This window comes from Colius striatus, chromosome 11 (genome assembly GCF_028858725.1).
Source record: "Colius striatus isolate bColStr4 chromosome 11, bColStr4.1.hap1, whole genome shotgun sequence".
NCBI lineage: Eukaryota > Metazoa > Chordata > Aves > Coliiformes > Coliidae > Colius > Colius striatus.
Genome location: NC_084769.1, coordinates 23945942 through 23961133, shown reverse-complemented (window position 1 = coordinate 23961133; position 15192 = coordinate 23945942). Strand labels below are relative to the sequence as shown.

Sequence of the window (15192 nt, the reverse complement as noted above, 5' to 3'; positions counted from 1 at the left end):
GTCTCAAATTATGCCTATTTCTGATAGATTAAATGCCAAACAGAAACCAAGAAACAGTGAAATGTTAATGGAGTACACCTGAAGCAATTGCTGCCTGTTAATGCCTTGACCTTGGAAAGCAATACACAAAAAGATGGCATCATAAAACCGTGCAATTCTTATGAATATGTATGTGCTACTTGATAATAATGAATGTGGTACAGCCATGCATGCACTACAAGATAATGTTGTGCCCTTTGTTGTCTACAGGTTGATAAAAATTAAAGAGTGGGTGGACAAGCACGACCCGGGTGCTTTGGTCATTCCTTTTAGTGGGGCCTTGGAACTCAAGTTGCAAGATATGAGTGCTGAGGAGAAACAGAAGTATCTGGAAGAGAACATGACACAAAGGTTAATTAGCATTCATTTTCCCTACACTTTATTATCAACTATTTCCTTGCAGTAATTTAATTGCTTGCGCTGATAGAATAATAAATGACAGAGTAATTACCATTATAAAGAGAGAATCTTCTCCTTTCTTTACCATGAGACAGAGTGAAAAGATTTATTTTAAATTAAGTTTTTAACTGTCATCTGTCATCTCTGTACAGTGTTTTAATTATAACATAGGTATTAGTTATGTATATTTTTGAGAAGGAATGATCACCAAAACTGTTTCGTCATCCATGGGGAATAGGGATGGTGGAGAAAATTTTGCCATAATTTTTCTGAAGAACTGTAATAAATTGTTTCAATATTGGATTTCACTCAAACAGTTATGCTTTCATGAACTAGAGTCCTGAAAATTGCATGAGACCAAAAGTGCTGCCTGATAGGGTGATCTACATTTATCCCATATTTCTGTAGCCTGCCGAATAAACAAATCAAAATACTGTCTTTATGATTCTGCAGTAGAAAAGTAGTTCTTCTAAGGAGAGTTAGAAGAAAAAGGCTACTGGGGTTGTTGCTGTGTTTAAAAGTAGTCCTAGTATCTTCACAATACATTATGTCTTTCCATGTAAATTGATTACTTGGGGCATTTATCTGTTTTATGTGTGTATGTTGAATGAATTGGATTCAATTTTTTTTCAGTGCTTTAGCAAAGATCATTAAGGCTGGATATGCAGCACTCCAACTAGAATACTTTTTCACTGCAGGCCCAGATGAAGTGCGTGCATGGACCATCAGGGTAAGATTCATACTTATTCATCAGCTATATCCAGTTCCACACTATTGAATTCAGATTGATATCACTGACTTTGAAGTTTGTCATGGTGGCGGTTAGCTAGTCATTACAGATGAGGTTTTTGTCCAGGATAACTTTAATTATTTGTGAGCTGCTGAACAGTGAAAGTGGAGCTGCATTGATTGAGGCAGGTAACAATTGATTCTGCCTATTACATAGTCTGAATTTCTTCATCCTGTAGAATCTGTCTACCCTCCTCCTGTGGTCAGAGATAAGACGTACCAGTATTGTGCTTGCTTAATCTGTGTGACTGGGTTTGTCTGCAGTGAAATTGATGTTGCTTTTCATTTTGTATTCGCTAAGTTTGTTTGGGTTGCGGATGGTTCATTCCTCCTTTGCTTTGCTCGGATTACATTTTCAGCAATAAAAGCAATATAACATCATTATATTCCTCATGGATACACAGTTGAGCTCAAAAACCTAAAATCAGTGTGCAGTAATTCAGGTCTTTTACTGACTTTAATATTTAGACCTTGTTTATTTTGGTAGTTTTGTATGTTTATCCAGGAACTGACGTAATGCCTAAAATTATATTAGGTGTTCTAAATATTGATGTTGAGTTATTATAGCCATAGAGATGGACTAATTTATTCCCAGAGGACAGTAAGAGCTGAGCTGTAGTGGTTTGCCTTTGAACAGAAATATGTTACAATATAAAGATTAGCACTGGAAAATATTTTGAAATGCATGTAGTTACAAAGTCTATCTTACAAATTTCAAAAATGTCAACTCTTGGAGGTGCAAATCTCATTGAGCTTTTATTTTTTGCATCAGTGTATTTAGTGCTGTGCAGTGAATTTTGGTGCTGTATTTAATTTCATTCAAGGGAATTAATTTGTTTTCATTAAGCAACATGATTTCCAGTAAATGTATGTTTTTATTAATAGTGCTGCAGACATTTGTGTATATGTTTTGGCACATTTAACTTATTTTCCTAAAAGAGTGGGGGTTTTTTTAGCCTTTTCATCTCATCTCTGTTTACATGATAACTGCTAGCTAAAGTCCCTGAAATAGCTACCAAAAGAATATAAAAACAGAAGTTTTGTTGTTCTGATTCTTGCCATAGTTTTAAAGAGCACACATTCTGAAACTCTGCTGATTTCAGTAGGAGAAATGCTTGCTCTTTATTAGAAAATTTGAAAGCTGGTTTATCTTAAGACTGATTGTAAGTATCTTTGATTTAATGTGCAAAGATATTTAGTCAGGTAAGCATCAGTGAGTAGTCATATTAACCCAATACATCTTTTATTGTAAAAACTGTGCTTTACAGTGTCAGACTCCTTAGCACTTTAACATGCTTTATTAAGCAGCCTTTAGGTCACCATTATTTCTCAAATTTCTCTCCATGGTTGTATGTGCACAGAATGTATGTCGGTGTAATTTAAAGCGTGCAGTTATAACACATTGTCCTCTATTGCATAAGCTTAAATTATCTTATAATAGTTGCCTCAGATTTTTAATTTTTTTTAAGAGATTCAGTTGTTGACATTTTGGTAAGAATTTCATTCTGTATTAGTAAAATTATTCTGAAATACAGCCAAGCTAATATGTAGGGTTTGAGATCCATAAATCATTTTTTATTACAGATGTGGTTCACCAATGAGTGTTATAATTTAATTGAAATTATTTGGATACAAGTAAAAGTCTTGACTAATTCAGATTTTAATGCTATTTAAAAAAAAAAAATCTTTATTTTCCTCTCTTTCTGTGTGGAGAGCTATGGATCGAAGCAAATCTGACAGCAAAACACAATCATAGCTTCTAAAATCAATAGTGCTGCTGATACCCATTAGGAAAAACAAAGCTGCCCTTCTGTAATATCAGATGGTTTATCTGTGGCAAAGGCATCTCTCTGTATGTCCTGGTATTGAGAATTACCCAGCCGTACACCTGACATTTTAACTGATAGGAAACAAAGTTTCAGCAGATCCTGAAAGCACATCAAAAAGGAGAAACCCCTTTCCTGCAATCAATCTTCTTAAATGCAATTAATTTTCTTCCGGTCTTTCCTTTGACAGAAAGGGACGAAGGCTCCTCAGGCAGCAGGGAAGATTCACACGGATTTTGAAAAGGGATTCATTATGGCTGAGGTAATGAAATATGAGGATTTTAAAGAAGGAGGTTCAGAAGCTGCTGTCAAGGTGAGTTCCCCATCTTTTTCTTCCTCTTTGCTCCATGCGTGCCATTTTTCCATTTCAAGTCTTGTTTTTCACTGAGAAGTTCTTGATGCTAAGTGAATCTTAACAATCACCTCTAGCAATAGACCAAAATCTATTTTCATCTTGTACTTAAGAAAGAGTGCAAATGCACCAAGTTCCTGAACAGGAATGCAACTATTTCAGTATCCAAGATATGACAGCTTATGGACTAAATGGCAACACTAAGACCAAATCCTATGCTAATTATTTTTTTTCTCCATTTACATGTTAGTGTTCAGAATTTAATAAGCCTTGAAATGAACTTGTTTTTAAACAATCAGATTTTTTTAAGATGAGATGTGAGATTTTTGAGTCATCCATCTCTAAAAGGAAATGCAAGAAACACAGAAAATCTGTTTCTTCTAATACTGTGTCATCTTGTTTTGAATTTGTGGTGAAGATATTACATGTCATATGCAAACAGTTAAGAAATGATGATATTACAAAAATGTACCTTATTTTTTTCAAGATTAGTAGATTCCACTCCTAGGCTCTGATAGATGTAATTAGAATTAGAAATTTACCATTTCAGTATTTAGTTCAGTTGTTCTTGGATGCCTTATTGAAAAATGCCATGGCTTACTGTAATTGTTCAGGGTGCCAGCAATAGCTGTATGTAGTCTACGAAAGGATATTACATTAGGTGAAGGTTCTCAGCTACTATCTACTGAATAGACAGTGCAGGTATTTAATGAAAAACTTTTTTCTTGAGCTCACACTTCCTTGTAGTGACACTTCTGTTAAGAAGAGTTTTATCTGCTTTCTCAACACTAGAGGGCAGAGACTGATTGGGTGCCCAAAGTTGTGCCCTTCGCATAGCTGACAAATTATATCTGATTTAAAGTTATTTAATATGAAATTAACTTGTACAAATAAATGTGATGAGCAAAACTGTCCTTCCCTGCATTGCTATTATATCATTTCCACCTTCTTGAAGGACTGAAACTTCCCTTTATTTCCTACACATTTGATTTCTTGTTTGGCACTTTTGATGTTTTCATTAAGGTTTGTATTTTCCAAAATTGCAATTGCAAAGCACATCAGTTTGATTTAATCACTCTCAGTGTTTGAAGGTTCCTACACACTATAATGTGTTAAAAGAGTTTTAAAGGTTCGGCTTTATTGTTTTCTATTTGATAGCTTGAAAGGTATGCAAAACTATGATTTCAAATTCAGCTTATTCTCAGTGGTATCACTAAGGAAGATCATACCGAGCAGCGGGACTTTAATAGGTTTGTTTGAACCCCAGGAAGTGAGGGGAAAAAAAATCCCAGTATAATTGGTTCGTTGCGGCATGTGAACTGTCTTATGAAAAGGGAAGTAGAGTTGTAGTTGTAAAGTGAAACCACAGCTATAAATAAATCTAATATTCTGAAGTCAGAAACCACTTTATGCAACCAAAATTCAAATTTTGCCACCAACAGTTTTTGATGCTCAAATCTGAGCATTTTCCCCGAGAAGCTGCATCAGTTGCTAGCTATTAAATTAATCTGTGTGTATTTTGCTTGTATATCTTTACTTGCTTTTCACAGTGTGAGATTCTAAACATCAAGCTTCCACATTCAGAATATACTCAATGACTAAATTGTTATTGTTTTGAACTATCTGTAAAGCAAGCATGTCTGCATTTGTTACTCAGTTTTTAAATCAAGGTTAGGAAAAAACCCTAGCTCTCAGAAAAAATGTGTGATATTGCTCTAGTCTGTTCTAATTTGCATTTAATACAACGTTTCATGCCATACACAATACTAATTACTTTTATATTGCTGGTAAATTTTGAAATTAAATTTGGGAGCTTTTAGGAGTAAACTGAAATGACAGTGGTAATGGGAGTTGCTTGCTTTGTATGTTATCAAGTTGATCGATTTTTAAGTTTGATTTTGTGTGTGTTTAACACCAGTACAGCATAACTAATTTAATGCCAGTGCTGTGAACTATACACTGAATAGCTCTGTGTGGGCTTTGTAGTCTACAGGGATATCACATTATTAGCAATCATATCTGCTTAGGCAAAGCTGGCTTCTACAGATGGCTGCTTTCAAGTGCAAATGAACTGGTTAGACGTGTCTTGTTTAATACATACTCAAGATTCACAAATGGGTATTGATTTTTTCAACCAGTGTTTCTGATAGCAATGGAAATGGATTAAATGGTCTCTAGAGAATTTAAAGGAACACTGTCACTTTTAATTAACTGTAAACTGGTAACAAAAATACATAAACTTGCACTAGGGTGTCAAAATTTGTTTAATTAGAGAAGTCTTTGACAGCATGCAATAGTGTGCTAAAAAAATCTGCATTGTTACTTTGTGGAGGTCAGTTTTTTCGTACCGATATTTGTGAGTATAAGTGTGTTTGTAAAACGTATCTGTGCCTGTGTCTGCAGCTTATGCTTGCTGATGATTTTTGCAGAGCTGTTTTATTAGTGTTTATGCCATCAATTAGTCTAATTACTCTTGACTTTGAGCATTATTAGGATCTTCAAAGGAAGGAGCTACTAAGTCTGCTTGAAAGTAAATCTTCTATAGTCTAAACAGATTTTTGTGGGGGTGGAGAATATAAAAGTATTTATTACTTATTGATAACGTCATGTGGGATAAGGTCAGTTACTATTGCACTCTATATTTATTGTTACTGCTATTTTACTTGCGGTTTTCTGGAGGCTTATATCACTGGTGACAACATTTAAATAAGGAATGACAGCAACAAGGTTATCAAGCCTCTAAATTTCTAGACAGCAGTGTGGGGAAATACGTTGCTTTACAGAGGAGGTTCTGTGAGAGAAAGGTGTCTAAGTTAACTATGTACCATTAATCTGATCTGTTCTACTGCAACTAAGGTCATTAGTTAACAGCTTTGCTGTAATGGGATCTTAGCATGCCACCACTGTGATAGTGTCATTGAGAATAATGGCACAGTGAGGTCTTGCATGGAAGCACTTTCTCCTGCAAGAGAAAACTTCAAAACAGGAATGGTTATTGAACTAAAGCAGAAGCTCTCAACTTTTCCATATTGTAGATCACTTTTTCAAGATAAATGCTTCCGCAGACCACCTCCCGCCCAGTCTGTCAGTCCTAATGCCACAGCTTCTCTGTACCCTCTGTAATACTGGGCTTAATTACAACGAGATAAAGGTAGAAAAATATAATAATAAATTCTAATGCGGCGAGTACTGATATTTAATAGGTTCCTTGCCTATTTTCTGCTCTCCTCAAGTACAACATTTCCATAACGAATTTCCTTTTCATGTCTTTGGTCTAAACGCCTTCTCCTATATCCTGGTTTCACAGCCTTATATCTGCTCTTATATCTGTCCTTCTGAAGCAAATTTCTTCTAAAGCAAATTTCTGACAGAAAAACTGAGCCTGCATTTTGTACTCCTCAGCCCTTCATTATTTGGACACAAGCAGGCATGTATGGTTGTGACTTTTGCAGAGGGTTCCCACCTTCAGTCGTGACAGCACTGGCTCATCCACAGCTGCTCAGAGCAGTTCATATACCAGTTTAACAGCCGTGCAGCCGTGGCACAAACTGTTGCCCATCACCTTTTCCAGCAACGCTGTTTCAGATTCCTCCTGCCGGTGTTTGCCATCTGTATGGTATTTAGATGAAGAAAAAGAAAACCTGAAAGCTTGGGGGGGGAGGCGGGAAGGGTTTGAGTTGTTTTACTGCCCTTTATTTTCAGGCTTGCCAGCGTTTACAGGTCTACCGGTGTGGAGTGCAGATGGCATTTAGGCACCACCGATTTGGCGGAGGTTAAATTATTTTTCTGTATGTTTCATATGTTTATAAAACCAAATTATGTCAAATTGAGGAATATTGCAGCTGACAAGCTCTGAAGCTGAAGTAGTACCATTTCTCTACCAAAATGTATTTTAAATAATTACAGATTGAAAATAGTATAAAATGTCTAATGAAATAACTCATTTTCATTTTCTGTTCTATTTGCAGGCTGCTGGAAAATACAGACAACAAGGCAGAAATTACATAGTGGAGGACGGAGATATTATCTTCTTTAAATTTAATACACCTCAACAACCCAAGAAGAAATGAATATCAGATGTTGTTCATTGCTCAGAAATAAACTGTGCTGCTTCAAAAAGCATATGAATTTTTATTTAGGATGGAATATCTGGAAACAAAAAGCATACAGTTTGTACCTAGGGAACCTCCCCTCCCCCCCAGTGAAATTATTCTTGTTTGTTTTGAATTAAAATATGGCACCTCCAGCAAACATGCAAGTTCACTAAATGTGAACAGCTTTGCATTTCAAACGATTAAGACCCTACTCCAAATTGTAGAAGCTTTTCAGGAACCATATTACTCTCATGATACTTCATTAATCTCCATCATGTATGCCAAGCCTGACACGTTTGACAGTGAGGACAATGTGGCTTGCTCCTTTTTGAATCTACAGATAATGCATGTTTTACAGTACTCCAGATGTCTACACTCAATAAAACATTTGACAAAACCAGCCTTGGTGTGTTTGGGGATGTCTGTATTGACTGACTGTGGTGTGCTGAATGCGATACGGCACCTGGTGGATGCTGATTACAGAATTTTAAGACGTGTATGATACAGTAACTGGCAGTGTGGGGCAGCTGCAATTGTATCTCAAAAGTGAGTCTTTCATGGGAATCAGAAGATTAGGATGCCAATGATTTGTCTTGAAAAAGTTAATGAATTTGTAGATGGCCATTCGCTGAAAGATGGTGGTCAGATAATAACTACTGTGCAGCCTAAATGATTTTTACTGGAGAGAAGAAATATACGTAAAAAAATCATATTGGCTTCATTGTTGTTGTTCAAATAATTTTGAAAAAGTATTTTGTTCTTGTCCTGAAGTTGTTCAATTGTCGGGGCTGGAGCAGTGGTGCCTGGTGCTCTGGGTTGTCCTCTTGTGTCTGGCTTTCAGGCCAGCGGAGGGTGACACAGATAATGTTGTGAAGGATGAGGTCACGCTGTGCTCAACAGAGAGCTTGTTCTGCTGCAATAAAATTGCAGGTGCAACCTTTTTTGCCCCTTTAACCATGAGGGGAGAGTTAGTCTTTTTGAGCAGTGGAAGAATAAGTTGTTGGCAAGAATAAAACCAAGTTTATGCTTTTAATGCAAGCTGTAGAATTGCTCTCATTTGTAATATGTTTAATGCATTTAAAACAACCTGACTTTTTGTGAGGCGATTGTGATGTGAGCTGCAGGTTGAGTGGGATCAGGGCTGGCAGGGATGCTGATGTTCCCTGTACTCATTGGTACGCCAGTCCTCTCACGTTGCTGGGATACATTTGCTTGCAGTAAAGTTTGAAAAGGCAGCTTAGCACTATCTAACCTCCCCTCTGTGGTTGAGGTACTGGGTGCACTGGACACGTCCTGTGCCGAGGCTTCTCTGGAGATGCCGCCTTTGAGCTCCATTGCTCATTTCTGAAAGGGTGAGATGTGGGTCAGCCAGAGCCACGAGGCCCCTTGTTGAAAAGTTGGCATCATGCCTTTAATTGCGCTGAGGAGAAAGAGGGAGGACAGATGACTTCAATATGTAGTTGTTGATTTTGTTTTAAAGAGCGTCTCCTTTTTTCATGGTGGCAGGAGGGGGGAGAGTGTTGTAAAGCAGGGCAATTAGGGCTTCAAAGGTTTTGGAACCCTTGAAATTCTCTTCGTGTATCGTCTCTGTGGTGCAGCTAGTATTTGTTCTTGGCGTTATTTTGATGTTACATAATTGAGAAAAGATTAGGACCACCAAATCTTGTGTTAAAAGTCAAATCTGAAAGAAAACGGAGCCTACCTGTTTCTCTTGGAAGTCAGCAAGGTGCTGGTAACAGAGAAGGTCTCATGCTGGGTTTTAGACGCAATGAAAGGTGAGTGAGAAGTCGAGTATGTGTGTTGGTGAAAGAACAGTAACCTCTTTACTGCACTAATACCCACTGAAACGTGTTCTCTTGTCCTGTCTGAAATTTGTTCTGGTTTCTAAAGTGTTCCCATGCTCCCTAGTTATTGCACATCGGTGGTGTTAGAAAGGGCAGCATGATTAGTGGATCGCTTTTGTATGTTTGCATCTCTTAGTTACATTTCATAAGCCATGTTTGTTTAGATTTGAATGAGTATACTTCATGATGCCTCCCTGTTCTAAAAATAAAAATCATTAATATTGAACTAAATTGTTCTTGATGGATGGAGGTTTTTTAAGTTATTGCAGTGTTCTGAAAAGAGAAAATGAACTTAAGATATTTTGCCACATGTTTAAAAATAGATGTTCTATAACTTTTTTGTTTGTTTCAGCTTATTAACTTGCCTGAATATCTCTTCAGCTGTTTTAACTGATGTTCTTTTAACTACTGAAGCTAATCAGTTATTCCAGAATAAAACCAAGTTTTCTTAAAGAATAATCTTATAAGCCCTGTTACTCCTTTCACTGGTGACTTGTGGCATCTGCCATGTTAAATATGTGCAGCCTGTGTTTCTCCTCTGTGGGTCTAAGCACAACCCCTAAAAACTTGCAGATATACGTAGCAAGTTTCAAGCACTCAGTTTTAAATACAAATGTGATTTAACCCAAGCCAAGGACACGTTATTTACACATTTCAACCTGCACAGGTTATTCCAGGTGCAACGTGTCTGTCCTACACTCATTTGCTATTTGTTTAAGGGGAAAAAAAAAGTGAAATGTGCCTGTGTGCTCTTCCCTCAGTGACCTGTACTTGCTGGAGATGATGACAGTGAGTAGGTGTTCTGTTGCTCCAGCAGGGGACAGGTGAGAAAACCTTGTAGGCGCTCCTCTTCCAAAACTTGGACAGTAGAGAGTTTTGCAAAAGAGGAAGAGTACTGACCCTTCCTCTTAACTTGCATCCTTCAGTGCCCAATAGCCCTGGTGTTGCTGGCATGTTTCTGGGATGAAACAAACGGCAATGGAAGAGGGAAATCACTGCCACCTGCCACCAAACTAACCGATGAGAGTGCCTGACTGATGTGGAGATGTCAGTGAGAGTGGCTGTGACCGTGCCGGCCTGCAGGGTGACTGCAGAGGGAGATATGCAGAGCAAAGCTTTTGGCACAGGAGACCAGATGTTCCAATGGCATGTATTTGCGGGGCTACCTTGGGCTGATTGCAGGTTTGTACCATGAGGAGTTAAAGAAGGCAGTTTCCACTTCAGTCTCAAGAGAGGAACAGTTTGCCATAAGATACCCAAGGAGTAACCTGTTTGCCTGCTGTGAGACTCTTGTGCAGTGCAGAGCAAGTGGGGATGGTTGGGAGAGTGTGAAGAGGTGCAATCAGGAGATTTGTTTTTGAAAGTAAGTTCTTGGTCAAACAAAAACATTGCTGTAGCCAAGTAAGGGGTTACTGCTGTCTCTTATTGGCAGCTTCAATAGCAATATCCAGACGATGTGCTTGGCTACTTCAACATGTGACATTTCAGACCATTAAGAAGCACAAAGAAAACCAGAAATTTTAACTTTTGAAGACCATTTGTACCCATGGATACCTCTCCTGTAGGATGTAGTTTTCTGCCCCAATCAACATTTCCCAGAACAGCACAAGAGGTGCAAGCTTGGACTTTCTGTGTGGATTGATCTGTCAGATAAAACATAATATTGTTTCCATAGTAAGTCACCTAAAGTAAAATAGATACTGGATGTGTCGTGTTGCCAGTGATGAACTAGAAATAGCCACGTAACTGCCCAAAACTCATGTATGTTTGTCTGGCTATTTGAAAATTGACATAAACATGTTGGTAGGGTAAGAGCCACCAAGATGTAGCTGGTGGTCTCTTGGCTACTCTTTACGCATCTTTAGGGAAAAAAATAACCAACCTGTTAAGGATATCACCTCTGTACTTGGAGTGTCCATAAGTTATGAATTGATGGATGCTGGGAGGGAAACTGGTATATGTATCTTGCCTCTGTCAGGCATCTGTTGGCCACTGTCAAAAACTAGAATGCTGGACTGAATGGGCCTCCAGTGTGACCCAATACTACCATTCTTGTCTCCTCTCCAAAGCACCTTTTCTTCAAAAGCTATCCCCAAACACCAGTAAAGAGCATGATCTCCTTAGTGTCTTTACTGGTTCTGCATTTTGATTTAAAAATATATATATTTAAATATTGTATTGATTTCATGCTTATTTGCTCTTTCATTGACTGTATCCAGCCCTGTAGAGATGGTAGCATGTCATGTTATGTTTGACATAACAGCTGTTTCTGGTAAGGGGGAAGGGGCTGTAAAGATGGCTCCTATAAGAAGTTGCTTCAAAACTCCCCAGCTCTGAGCCAGACCCACTGCTGGGACTGAGCCAATTAGATGTCTCCATGATCACTTTTTAAGAAGAAACAGCCAGAAGAGGAGAGTTCTTCCTGTTTCTTCCTTCTTCTGACCTTTCTTCTCCAGCTGGTGGTGGTGCAAGGAGTGGGAAGAGAGAGAGAGAGAAACAACCATGCAGACTCCAAGGTCAGTGAGGAAAGAGAGGAGGAGGTGTGCTGGAGCAGAGACTCCCTTGCATCCTGCAGAGAGGACTGGTGAAGCTGAGATTTGTTTGCACTTCGTTAAAGATCCCACATCAGGGGCAATGACTATGGCCAGAGGAGGCTGTGTCCTGTGGGAGGGGCCTTGTATCGGCAGAAACTGTAACTGTGGGGAAGAACCCACACCAGAGATATTTATTAAGGACTGCGTCGTGGGGCAGGGACCCTGTATTGGAGCAGGGGAACAATGCCAGCAGTTATCCTCTGAGAAGAGAGAAGCAGAAGAGCCCATCTGTGAGAGACTGACCACATCACCCCTTCCCTGCCCCAATGAGCTGTTGAGGGGGGAGGAGGTAGAGACATTGGGATGAGCGAGCTGGGCCTGGGAAGAAAGGAGGGGTGAGGGAGGCAGATCTTAAAGTGCTGGTTTTAATCTTCTCATCATCCTACTCCCTTTTTTGCTTTTTGTTCTGTTTCTTCTAGGTAGTAGAATAAACTTTCCTACTTTCTAAGTTGAATACTGGAGTCTGTTTTGCCCAGAACTGTAATTGGCAGTGAGCCCTCCCTGCCCTTGTCTTAATCCACAACAACCTTGGTTATCCTTTTTCCCTCCCATCTCACTGGGGTCTCCACTGTCCTAACAGGGGTGGGGGTGGATGAGGGGCAATGAGCAAGAGACTATTGTGGTGCTTCATTGTTGGCTGGGCCAAACCATGACACAGCATTATTGTAATTGTTTGAAATGGTTTACCTTTCTTGAAGGATCCTTTGTCACCTGCAGCAGGTATCCATCTATCTTCCTCCCTTCACCCAAGTTCACCCTGATCTCTTCCCAGACCTCAGGGCCTGGTTGGTGGGACGTAAAGTTGCATTTTGAAAGCACAATATGTGTGGCAAGGGTTTCAGTTTAAAAACTCTTGGCTAGTTTTTAACATTTCTCACCACTTGTGAACTCCTCTCGTGGAGGACAAAGGTGAGGGAGAATTGCTAGAAGTTAGTAATAATTGTTTAAAACTAATAGCCACTTTTTAAAATCTTTACTCTCCCCATACTAGTTTGATATGTTTGATTATGCTAATTCACCATTTCACTTCAATTAAACCAAGAAAACCACTGGAGGCTTTGAAAAAGAAAATAAGTTCATCTCAAGGTAGTGGCATTCATGGCAGCATCACAGCAGATTGAAGAAGTGGTGTGCGGCTGGGCTTTGAAAGTTTTTAAGTGAATTCTGTGTTTCAAGGCTGCCTTTGAAGCAGTTATTTCTTGGCTTCTATCTACAGATAGTGCCTGTTCCCGATCCGTGGGAATGGACACGTGGCAGCGTGTTGCATAATGTGAAATGAGTTACGTGTGTGTGTGCTGTCATACGGCGATGATTTGGTAGGTGCCTGTCCGCTGGGGCTCGGTACAGCACTGTATAGCCCCTGTAGCTGTTTGTTTGCTATGTGCAAAATGGATGTGCTCAGCACAGGAATATTTCCTAAACCATACAAAAATACAGTCTGCAGCTTTAGCAAGTACACATGTGATGTTTAAGTTAACAGAAAATGTTCTTGGGATGTAAGTGTGCTGGCAGAGCCAGGCTGGCCTGGCAGCAACACAGGGCTATGCCTGCCTGCCCAAGGGCTGTGGCAGGGGAAGGTCTTTGGCTTTGGTGCTGCTGGGCGCTGCAGGGCAGGAGCTCTGCACAGCAGGAGAACTGAAAAGGCTGGGAATATATTTGGGTGGGATTATATATGGAGTACGTCCAAACACAGCAAAGTAACATGCCAAAGGGCTGCTTCAGTGAGGGTAGGGATGAAAGAAGTACCTCTCGGTGCTGACATTTTTCATGCCCAGTGAGCCAGAGCCTTCTGCTTGAGCAGAATGAGGTGTGAGGTGCATGATTGTGCTGCTCAAGTACCCCCGGCCAGCAGTAATCCCCCACTTCGGCCACAGCAACAATTGATCCCTCACCTCACCGACAGCAGCGATCCCCCACCAGTGATCTCTGGCCTTGCTCACAGCAGCAATCAATCTCTCATCTCACCCATGGCAGCAATCCTGCACTAGTGACCCCCCTGCAGCAATCCCTCACCTCACCCACAGCAGCGATCCCCCGCCAGCGATCTGCCTCACCCATGGCAGCAACTGATCCCCTACCTCACCTCCGCCAGCAATCTCCTCCTCACCCACAGCAGCACATCCAGGTCTAATTCAAGCCTGGACTTAAATCCCTGCACTGCTCGTACCTCTCGTACCCAGTGCACTTGCTGTAAGTGAGGCTAATGGTAACAGCACGTGCCAGGAAGAGCTTTGTGAGAGGGATCTTGGAAACCCGTTGCTGAGAACTGTGACTGCCTCACAGGCAGCCAGAGTACAGCCAGAGTTGAACACGTGTGCACTCAGATTTGGTACCTACTGATAACAGAGACAGTTAGATTGTACAAAGGGCTTCATAAAATTTGATTTATGGTAAACATGTAACAACTAAAAGGTAAATAAATTCCTTGCTAAGTAATGAGGAGAAGGCTGTTGTCCACATAAAAATGTTCTGAGGAGCCAGCTGAGCAGCAGCACAGCTCAGGGACACGGCAGCTCAGTGTGGACAGGATGAGGGTGATACAGGTGTCTGCATCCCCAGGGCAGGGACCCACTACCACCTGTCCTCTAGTAAGGAAACTCACTTGTGCCATGCAAGGACAGAACTAGCTCTTAACCAGGCACTCTGATGCTGCTGAAGGGCTACCTGGCCAAATTTCTCAGCAAAAGGTGCAACATTTTCTCTCCTTTGAAAACTCTATGCACAAACTTTTAGTTGCCAAAGAGTTAAACTTCTCTGAAATCTGAATTGTATGCAAAGTATCCAAATTTGGTTATTAATCCTGTTTAAGTTTCAAAGCACAGCAGTAATGGAGGTGGCAATAGTAACATCAAACAGTCTTGATAAGATCAACAAATTACTAAGTATAATTGTTTGTGCTGGGGTGTGTGCAAGGAGATAAATAGCTCATAAATTAAACACCAGTGCCTGAGGGTGAGTCATTCATGGATTCAGAGCTGTCCTGACACTCAAAAGCAAAAAGTAATTTTCTCTTAGTTTGGTAATTATACAATTGAAGATCTAAGATCAGCAATCACTGCTAGGTGTGCTTGCAAAGTTGGAAGGATACTTCAGCTACTGGAGTTTCCCCCGTACATAGATTAAAAAAGAAAAGTCTGTTGCTTGTCCCTGTACCGGGGAATATTTTGACTGAGGTACAAATCTGCAGTAAGAAAGTGAAGAATGAAGGGATTAAAAAGAAACTAAGATCAAGTTTTACTGATATAAATTGGCACC

At 39.9% G+C, this 15192-nt stretch overlaps 1 protein-coding gene across 1 annotated transcript in view; it reads left to right on the top strand.

Annotated features, from left to right (window-relative positions):
* Positions 1-7899, top strand: part of OLA1 (Obg like ATPase 1) — a 101433-nt gene extending 93534 nt beyond the window's left edge. The window contains exons 8-11 of the mRNA XM_062005107.1: positions 250-390; positions 1072-1168; positions 3244-3366; positions 7374-7899. Of these exons, the coding sequence (XP_061861091.1) occupies positions 250-390; positions 1072-1168; positions 3244-3366; positions 7374-7475 (463 nt within the window). The 3' untranslated portion in view covers positions 7476-7899. The remainder of the gene's footprint in view (positions 1-249; positions 391-1071; positions 1169-3243; positions 3367-7373) is intronic.
* Positions 7900-15192: the final 7293 nt, after the last annotated feature.